At 41.1% G+C, this 10,464-nt stretch overlaps 1 protein-coding gene across 1 annotated transcript; it reads left to right on the top strand.

The window, feature by feature from the left end:
- The first annotated feature begins 6,498 nt into the window (after nucleotides 1-6,498).
- Nucleotides 6,499-9,363, top strand: LOC115681761 (probable beta-1,3-galactosyltransferase 8). Its single transcript, XM_030605825.2, has 9 exons — nucleotides 6,499-6,609; nucleotides 7,245-7,524; nucleotides 7,640-7,704; nucleotides 7,779-7,957; nucleotides 8,049-8,306; nucleotides 8,417-8,504; nucleotides 8,646-8,771; nucleotides 8,909-9,018; nucleotides 9,175-9,363. The coding sequence occupies exons 2-9, from the start codon at nucleotides 7,306-7,308 to the stop codon at nucleotides 9,321-9,323; spliced, it is 1,194 nt and encodes a 397-aa protein (XP_030461685.1). The 5' UTR covers nucleotides 6,499-6,609; nucleotides 7,245-7,305; the 3' UTR covers nucleotides 9,324-9,363.
- The last annotated feature ends 1,101 nt before the right edge of the window (nucleotides 9,364-10,464 follow it).

Genomic DNA, 10,464 nt, shown 5'->3' with positions numbered 1-10,464 from the left:
ACGACTTTCAAGGAGAAGTGCGATCAACAGTTATCAAGCTGCTCTATAAATACTCAAGGATTTCCAACGAAGAAAAAAAAACCTTTTTCGCAAACAACACAATATATCTTTTATCTAGCTTTACTTTTAGCACATTAGGAGTAGCTTTAGCTGTAATTTTCAGATTCTGCGTCGTAGATTCAATTCCGGCAAGAGTCTTTATCAGGTTCAATATTGTTGATTAAATTTCAATGTTGTGCCATTAGTTCAGCGTCGTCGATTAAATTCCGGTGTTGTGCTTGGAATATAGCTGTTGATTAGATTCCAGTCATATTCTCTCAAGTTACGTCATTGATTAGATTCTGGCGTACCTTGAATGGTAATACCGCATATTAGTTGTGTCGTTGATTAGATTCTGACATAGCTTGGTCTTGATATTTGCAAGTTGTCATCCCATTGTTAGTATTATCGAGTTTGGTATATTGTCTAGTCAAGTTGTAAGATATAAGTTGGACTTCATAAACGCATTTGACATTCTCTGTCCGAGCTTGACTCAAGACCCTAGTCTCCTCTAATAAATCCGAAACGCAACGTTTGGTGAAAGATTTTCGACGGGATAAAACCGGCGAAACATCTATTAAGAAGTTTTCTGCAAAAGAAACACGCCCCTAATAAAAATTGAGAACTAGATTGTGAACCTTTTAGTTTGCTATTCTCCGGTCATTTCATCGATGCGATTATATCCTTATCTTCTACGTTCTTCAATTTTCATTTAAAAATGAAATTTATTAGCGACGGTACCGGTTAATGTAAACTTGCAGTGCTTGCTTTGGGATGCTTCCATTGCCTTTCTGGCATTAGTCTTCAGGAAAGTTAATTTTGACAGGACTTGAATTCAAAAAGTGTGATGGTAGACATTTGATCTTAGTCGAGTGGAACTTTTGGAATGTTCTTAAATCTAGTCTTTTCCTAGGGTTATTTTTTCCCCATATGTACTCATTCACCGTATGAAATATCAATATTAGCGCTCGGAAAGACATGCGTTTGGACATACCCTAAAGCGTGTTCTCAAGTGCAACCTCCTGGGTTCTGGGTTCTGGACACAAGGAAGATAAGGAATTAATATGAATCCCTAGTCCCATCACGGGCAATCTATCTTTGACTAGGCCGAAAAGTTAGATTTAATCGTGCTTACAAACACTATCCCGAGATATCACATGACTCCAAACAAAAGGGCTCTCGTAACTTATGACCCTCTGTTACGATCAGCATATCGATTGTGTCCATATATCGGCAGATCTTCATATGTTTTTCCTATGAACAAGCCAGCATGAATTCTTGCTACACATGGATGACATGAATCAAGATTATATGGTAAATGGGATGAACTGTGGGATTCCTGAGAGGAAAGGAAACCACCATCACCCTCTTTCTCTCCTCTACCCCACACCCACTTCAAGGCGAAAAGAAAGCAATAATCAAGTTGGAAATGTTTGGTGCAACAGAAGAGGTCACTAGAGCCTACAGCCGGAAGCTCCCTTCCCATAATCATATTTTGTCTTCCACAACCCACAAACGCACAAGTGAAAATGGGATATGCTGCCATCACCTTGCGCGACAATTACGGATTCTGAGCTATGAAGAATTAAAGAAACGTTGTAAAATTCTGTTGGACCACCGCCAAATGGGAAGTAATCTTTAGGGTCTTTGTTACTCCTCTCACATAAGCTAAGGATAGGACAAAATAAAAGGATCCGATAGTTCTCTGAACATAGGATCTCCCGAATCTAATATCATGTACCATTTGGGAAAAGTACCAAAAAAGTCTATCGGTACCAATTCAGTCCTAAACCTTTTAATCATACCAATTTAATTATAAATATTTTGTATATGTGCTAATTAAGTTTGCCTGAAATCGCTAACATGAACATTGTGGCACGACTAACCCTAACGTAGACAAATTTTTATTTTTTTATAATTTATTTTTTCATTATAGCCCGTGAGGGTCGCGGCCCTCGCCAGCCACGGGCGAGGGCTGCCATGTGATAAAAATTCAAAAAAAACATTAGAAAACTATAAAATTTGTCCACGTCATCGTCAGTCATACCACATAAGGTGGTCGACGTCCATGTCAGATATTTCCAGCCAAAATTGATCGGATGGACTCAATTGGTATCAATGTGAAGATGTTTAAGACTAAATTGGTTCAATCGAAATGTTTAAGATCGAATTAGTACCAATGCAATAGGTTTATGACCTATTTTGGTTCTTTCCCCCGTAAAATTTAGATGGATTCAATACAAATTTTTCATAAAAATTTCAGACCGTCAAATGGGGTGCGACATTCGATAATTAAATGCTTTTAACGAAAAAAAAAAAGAAGAGGAAGGAACAACCAAAGTCTCTTGACCCATAATTTCAACTTTTGATTGGGACCAAAGTTTGGAGGGAAGCCCCTTTTTCCCGATTGTGCTTGTGGGTTGGTCAGATGACACTTTCATAAGCCGGTTGATTTTCACATCGGATGTGCACGTCCAGCGTGGGTCGAACCTATTGGCCCTTTGGCGATGCGAGTGCTGGGGAGTGGGAGACAGGGGACAGCCATCGATCCTTTGTCCCGGACATCGACTTTCATGCACAATCGTGGCTCCTGTGATCGAGTGTTTCTCCAACATCAACCCTACTAATTCCATTGTCGAATCGTCATTCGATGCATGTAATGACCAGATGAAGCAAGGGGGTTCTTTTTTTTTTTTTAATAATTTTTAATTTTTGGGGTAATTTTGAGAATTCATCTTCGCTTTGGTGAGCCTCTTGCCGCGCCTCGGTTGTTTTTTAGTTTTATGTCCATAGAAAATTGTATCCATGACTCAAAACGATACATGAGAAATACATATATATCCATAACAAAGCTAACCGAAGCAGAGCAAAACCCAGAATATTACAAAACCAAATCAAATCCAGAAAACAAGAAGAATCAACAAAGCACTAACATGATTAGGAACACGCTCGTTCCAGAAGAATGTATCTATCAATATGATGGTAATTTTCCATTAGTCATTGTTAATTGCATTCATACGACATTTAACATGGCTGTTTTCTGTAATTTTTCAAAGCGGTTGTAACTTTTATGGGTAAAGTGCAGATTGAGTCATTTAAATTTCAACGTTTATAAGATTTGGTCTTCTAAATTTTATTTCGTTCGATCAAGTCCTCTAACTTTTGAGATTTGTGCAATTTACCCCTCTAATTTTTTTTTTGTTCGATCAGACTCTCTACCTTTCTTGATTTGGAGGACCAAATCTCACAAATCTCAAAAGTTAGAGGGCTTGTTCGCACAAAATATAAATTAAAGAACCAGATTACACAAACGCCGGAAACTTTAGTGGATCCTTACTATTCTAGATCAAAAGTGAGCAAGATGGTGCCATGGCGCTGCTAAGAGTTTTGATGTTACACTGACTGGACCGGCTCATTGGGCGGACCTTTTGGTCCACCTATAGGACCATCTTTTTTATTTTATTTTAAATTCTCAGCTAAATTTATAAATGAAAATAATATCAGGGTTTTTCGTTATTTTATTTCGTTATTTTACTTGCGAATTTTATACTATTTTTATCTTCTGTATCAGAAATTTGGACTTATTTTGTGCTATCGGTATTTATAAATCTTTAAATATCAAAAGTAAAACTATTACTAGAGCGTATTTTATAATCTCTTTTTTAATTAAAAAAACATAAGCGGGCCGGGCAGAACATCCAAGGCCCGGCCCACGCACTGCATGGGCCTGGGATTTTTGTCGAAGCTTACCAGCGGGCCTAAAGAATTCCTTACTAATTAGAAGTTTTCCACGTGGCTTTTACATTATCGTCATCAAACAATTGAGATTTGTCGAACAATTGATTTTTTCTTGTGTCAACTGTAGCCTATCTTTACAATCGACAAATGATGGTGCACAGCACGATGTTGTTCCCCAACCATATTTGCAACCACCTTCCTTTGATTGCAGCCACATCGAATTTAAAGAGGCTAATTATTGGCCTCGGATGTAAGTATCGTTTTGCACCATACAGGCCAGAGATTATTGAATTCCTTCGCGAAATTGACTTGACAAAAGGAAAAGGCCAAAAGAAATAAGGTCGAATATGAAGGAATTCTTGACGATTATGTTTCTCTGCGTTGTCGTTCCACGATATAAATTCAAGAATTATCAATAGTCCGACTGTTGGCGTACAAAATAAGTTAAATACGTCTTCATCGAGTGGCTAACATGTATACATAAAGTTACCTGTGCTTCCATATGTCAATCATCTGACCGCGACCCTTATATCAGCAGACCTATTCAAGGTCGTCAACTTTTTTTTTCTAATGACCGCAATAGCTCGCACCCATGTTTATCCCTAGGAAATACCAACCAAAGAGCCCTCTTATTAGGATGCAATGCAATGTTGTTGTTATGGATAGGGTGTAATTATAGGGGCCAGAAAATCTGAGAATTAAAGTTAGGTATATGGGCCAGTTCTCACGTTGCATGCACATTGAAATTACACTAGTGGATGACCCGTGAAGATTGTCACTTTGTCAAGTTTCTGTCTGTAGTTTTGGCCAAAACCAAAAGCTTTCATGCGTAGTTGTTCTCCTTTTCAATGTTAATGAATTACACGTGATTTTTGCACATATTAATGTTGTTTTCCTGTTATTATTTAGAGCATGTTGTGTTGTTTTTTTCACGCACCCACCAAAATGCATATTACTAACTTTACGAAATTCTCGATCATAGAAAAAAAAAGATATATAAAGTAATCGCTTGTTGTCGTCGACATATTTCATGTGTTGGTTCCGACATGTACTACGTCGCACAAACATATCAACGAGAGGATAAACATGTAACTCATATTACGTGACACATGCTCATGGAGAGAGGAGAAAGCATTTTTACGTGCATTGAATATTGGGCGACGACCTAATTACAATGCTCGCGTCAATGCATATTACTGACTTTTTTTTCCACGTATGATCACTGTCACATGATATAAACGTAATAGTCTTAGTAAGAGATGGCCACATCCTCAAAAGATCAACATCATCCTGTGGCCCATATCATGTCATGTGTCCCAAATTTGAGCGGGCAATATGCCAAATGTAAAATCCATGATATCAACTCACTTACCAGTAACTCAAGAAGTTAATGAATGACCTAACACATAAGTTATTCTTGAAATAGATTGTCCCCTAAGCCATCCACCAAATCCATGAGTTATCTATACAGACCCACCTATCCTTACCCAAGAACTTAGGCACGTTCATCAATTTGGGGATTTCCTAGTAACTAGGAAAGACGACTTTGTGAAGAGACTTCTCCCATTTAGTACCAATCTTTTTGATCTTGTGGGTGAATTGCATTTACTAACGTGGATGTTGATCAATGAATCGCTCTGCATCCAATTTGTCCTTTGCTCTATCTTATGCTGGTCAATGGTTGATGACTCGTTGCCATGTTTGGCGGGGCTTCGGTCCAAAATAGACCCACATTGGCAAATTCTTCTTTTTTCTAAACTAGACGCCTAGAAAAACTAATTTCAATTTAGACCCAACAAAAGTTGGATTTCAGTGGTCATCATGATCAAATGATTCACTTGGCAATCTTGTGCCCACAAACAAAGTTGTACGTGTCTCTGGCATCGGCCAAACGAAATGGTCTCTTTTTGTCAAGAATGGTGTGGAATGCGGAACTGCAGGACCTTGGTACGTGCACGAGGGTAGAAACCTTGATGCCCGACGAGTTGAATGAAACAGGCCACGATGCACGTGCTTCACCTTCCCATGTTTCGTGTCCTAAGCATGTTATTGTACGTGCCGACACGTCTCTCGAACGCTCAAACATGATCAATCAGAACAAGATCCATACGACACAGGCATTTTTGTTGATTAACATCATGCACTGTTTCAGCTCCCTTGTCGTAATTAGGCGACCAATGAATGACTCGGGGTTGTATTCGCAATTGCAAGCGAATCCCTCTCTCTCTCTGTCTGGAAGTAAGAAAGTCGATGGGGGAATTTCAACGACATATCTCGTTCTTGCTTGACTACATGCTTATCGATACATAAGATTACTTCCTTCTAAAAATGATATGAGTGGCTTGAGAATCGGACCAATCGCTTCGCACTAAAATTCATTTCATCTTATAGTAGAAGTAAGAAAATCGACAAATGGGATCTATATGCTTCTAATTCTACCCTTGAAATGAAATCTATCATGTCCACGTATTCTTTTTCTTCTTGTTTTGAAACCAAAAATGTCTGCCAAAGCTAATTTCATTCGCTCTCTGAAGAGGAGAGAGAGTCCTCAAGCTTGGTGGACATGGCGTGTATCAACAAAAAGCAATGTGTATAATCTTGGTGACATGAGCGGACAGGTTCGTTGAGCCATGAAATACACATGATCGATCCTCCAAACAGAGCCGTCCTTCTAATCGTTCAGTGTTAAAACCATTGCCTAAAGAAAGAGAGTGACAATCGTTTTATCCCTATAAAACCTGAAGGAAGACACGCCCGTATGTCATCCCGCAGCTAGCATTTAGACGCATCGGATCGCCGCGATCCCCGGGATCTCTAGGTGTCCTTATTGAGGTACTCAGCTTCACGTCACTTGTTCTCGAGAGCATATGATGTTGTGCTGTCCGTATGGCAAGTTTTTCGGAGTTAGAAATCCGTTCTGAGTAAAGTTTTCCAGTGATTTATCAACTCAGCAATGCAGATTATTCACGAGTCTTGTCTTACATTCGTGCATGGTAGACATGTAGAATTGTGTGTGAATTTACTTGCTTGACAAAAGCCAAAGTTCGCCGATTTTGGTCGATTATGCTGTTCGTTTGCTTCGCCTTACCTAGGTCATTTACTTAGTCGTAGATCTTAGCTTTCTGAAAATAACATGATCATATCTGTTCTCTCTTCATCTTGGGGTAGCTCGAAATAGAGATTGCCATCAAACTTCACATTCCTGTCGCTTTCGCTAATACGAGTCTCGCCTCACATGACATGTTATAACGAGGACTTCATATTCAAATTGACACCTTCCTTTTCCGCGGTGGCTTGAGTGCTATCTAAATCGTCGACCGGTTATGCTTTGCGTTTACATAGAGATCGCTCGAACCAGGAGAGTAATTCTCCAAGAGCTAGAGCAATTCCACACTATAAATACCATCCTGTGTCCAGGAAACCCCCGAGTTCAAGTGTATCCATCTGATCATGTTCTCCTTTTCCAGGAAACATTACACTGAGGCACCTTCATCACGAAAGGAAGTGAAAGTGGTGTTGCGGCGACTAATGCTCAAGGTTTGGCCGATGCATCCCGAGAACGTGCTCAAGAAAATGCGGGGAAAGCCGCTTCCTGGGAAATTCATACTCGCACTGTGCATTTCGAGCTTCCTGGCAGGATCGCTCTTCACCAGCCGAACATGGACTACTCACCCTTCTCCCGAAACCGACGGACAAATGCCGACCATTAGGGATGATATGCCGATGCAGGATTGCGACCACAAGCGTGTAAGCTTATACTTTCCGTTCATTTGGTTCAATACAGAACAAAAGCCAAAGCAGAGAAGATGAAACTGATGGAGGGGTATCGTCATATGAACTGATGTTACTTCCATTCTTTCAGAAACTTGTCGAGGAACAATCTGGAGATATAGCGGAGGAAGTCACCAGGACCCGCCAAGTCATCAAGTGAGTCTGACCTGAGGATACACAAGTTCCTTCGTTCAACATTTACCTTAGACAGCATCTGATCTTAAGCACAGGTCTCTTGAAAAAACAATGTCTAAACTGGAGACGGACTTGGCCGTGGCTCATACAAGCCAACACGGAGCGTCCTCATCTAATCACAGTCTCGAGAAGGCCTTCGTCGTCATCGGGATCAATACGGCGTTCAGCAGCAAACGGAGGCGAGATTCGCTCCGGCAAACGTGGTTGCCTAGAGGTTTTTTCCCTTCTCTTTCCATCGAATCTCTTCGATATGATAGAAGTTTCCCGTGTCAGCTCCGGAAGAGTGATGTGCGTATTTATGGCAGGAGAGAAGCTAAAGAAGCTGGAGAAAGAGAAAGGGGTGGTGGTGAGGTTCGTGATCGGGCACAGCACGACCCCCGGCGGGGTCCTGGACAGGGCGATCGACGCGGAGGACGCGAAGCACCACGACTTCCTCAGGCTGGACCACGTCGAGGGCTACCACGAGCTCTCCTCCAAGACCCGCCTCTACTTCTCCACCGCCACCTCGACCTGGGACGCCGACTTCTACGTCAAGGTCGACGACGACGTCCACCTGAACCCAGGTCCGTAGATTTCACCCCCAACCCCTCACCCCTCACCAGCCATTCTCTCCCGTTCAAATTTTTCGCTCTTCCCGGCCTAATTTTACGATGACTAACGTTCTGCAACATAGGCACGTTGGTGAGCACACTGGCTAGGTATCGGTCCAAGCCGCGGATCTACATCGGGTGCATGAAGTCTGGCCCAGTTTTGTCACTAAAGTAAGCATCTACCGAGCAAAATGTTAATGCAATCGTTTTTTTTTTCGTCATTTAATATAAAATACGGAACTATAGAAAAATTAATTACATGCACAATTAGTAATTCTTTTCCATTTTTCCAAATATCGTGTAATATGACAGGGGCGAAAAATACCACGAGCCGGAGTTCTGGAAATTCGGGGAAGAAGGGAACAAGTATTTCAGGCACGCCACTGGCCAGCTCTATGCCGTCTCCAGGGACCTCGCTTCCTATATTGCCACCAACTCGTGAGTCGACTCGTCGTCGCCGACGCGGCCCGATCTTCACTCGATGCTTCTTCATTTTTTTTTTTTTATCGCCGCTATTTTTATTTTCCAATTTCGACTTATTCATTTAATTTTCCGATTTTTCAAAAATGGGGCAGGCCGATATTGCATAGGTATGCAAACGAGGACGTTTCGGTGGGGGCCTGGTTCATCGGCCTGGAGGTTGACCACGTTGACGAGCGGTCCATGTGCTGTGGGACACCCCCAGGTTAATTAATTCAGATTTAATTCGAGCTTTTTTTTACATTTAATTATGCACCCAAAAATAAAATAAAATTAAAGGATCTAATTTTCTCTCATTTTTCTCTCGTTTCTCTCTCTCTTTCGTTGTTTTTTTTTCTGTTTTTTTTGTGTGTGTGTGCAGACTGTGCACTGAAGGCGGAGGCCGGGAACGCGTGCGTGGCGTCGTTCGATTGGTCGTGCAGCGGCGTGTGCAGATCCGCGGAGAGGATGAAGGAGATCCACAGGCGGTGCGGGGAAGGTGACGGCGCTCTTTGGGATATTCGTCTGTGACCCCCGGAAGTTTGCTTAAATTGTGTTTTGCACCCCACCTCCTCCAAATAGAAGAAGAAGAAGAAGGAAGGAAGGAAGGAAGGAAGGGCTCGAGTGTGGAGAGATTGAACGAGGCCGTGTTTGTTTACGAGGAGTTAAATTTTTCGAGCAGTACCTATTATGGGCTTCTACGTGTGTTTTGAATGTTCGGGGACGATTAGTACGAAGGTTAATGCGTTTTCGATTCATTTCGTGGCTGCGTGTCGTTCCGTGCTTTGAATATTTAGAAAGTGTTTAGTTCTGTAATCAAGACAAGAAATTTGCATTCGTTGTTTTTTTCGCTTTTTTTTTTCGACTTTTCGACGCGTCAAATCAAATTCATCGCCCTCCCCCCGCGAAAAATAAAAGGGAAAAGACCACCAAAAACCCCAAACTATGTCACCTGCGACACATTTACCCTGAACTTTTTTTTTGTGACACTAAAAACCCCAAACTATGCTATTTGTGACACATTTATCCCATTGTACTTTAGTCCATGGGCATTTTCGTCTTTTTTGCTTTTTCCTTTTTTTTTCCTTTCCGACGAGGGCGGCCCTCGCCGGCGTCGGGCGAGAGTTGCCCTCGTCGGAAAGGAAAAAAAAGCAAAAAAAAAAAAGAAAAAAAAAGACGAAAATGCCCATGGACTAAAGTACATTGGGGTGAATATGTCACAAATAGTATAGTTTAGTGTTTTTGGTGTCACAAAAAAAGTTCAGGGTAAATGTATCACATGTGACATAGTTTGAAGTTTTTGGTGATTTTTTTTCAAAATAAAATGTATCGACCGCATTTTAGGATTAACTTATGATGGGCCTCATGAAAAAAAAGTTACTTGTAGAGCGCGAGCATTGTTGTTGGGGGCTTTTGACTTAAGGAAGGCATGCTTTGTGTCCTTTGACATCACCGAGTTCAAAAAATCGAGCGCTCCGAAAACGTAAGCCGACACGGGTCGTTGCCATTTGAGTGGGAGGACTAATTTGTAAAGAGAAATGCTTAATCTATCTAAAAATTAGAAGAAAGGAAAGGGATTAGTACTACAAAAAACCTCAAACTGGTACATTTATAATAAATTTACCAAAAACTAATTTTTTGACTGCTAAAAATCTCAAACTGGTACGCATGT

This window comes from Syzygium oleosum, unplaced genomic scaffold, assembly GCF_021117445.2.
Source record: "Syzygium oleosum isolate NSW1041296 unplaced genomic scaffold, Sole_v2.1 Sole_v2.05, whole genome shotgun sequence".
Classification (NCBI taxonomy): Eukaryota; Viridiplantae; Streptophyta; class Magnoliopsida; order Myrtales; family Myrtaceae; genus Syzygium; species Syzygium oleosum.
Note: the sequence above shows the minus strand (reverse complement) of the source record. Positions and strands in the feature narration are given on the sequence as shown.

Bases quoted from the DNA above. Each gene is read 5' to 3' on its own strand.
- LOC115681761 (XM_030605825.2), top strand. From the start codon at position 7,306: ATGCTCAAGGTTTGGCCGATGCATCCCGAGAACGTGCTCAAGAAAATG. The intron at 7,525-7,639 runs GTAAGCTTATAC...CCATTCTTTCAG, and splicing joins AGGATTGCGACCACAAGCGT to AAACTTGTCGAGGAACAATC. The intron at 8,505-8,645 runs GTAAGCATCTAC...GTAATATGACAG, and splicing joins GGCCCAGTTTTGTCACTAAA to GGGCGAAAAATACCACGAGC.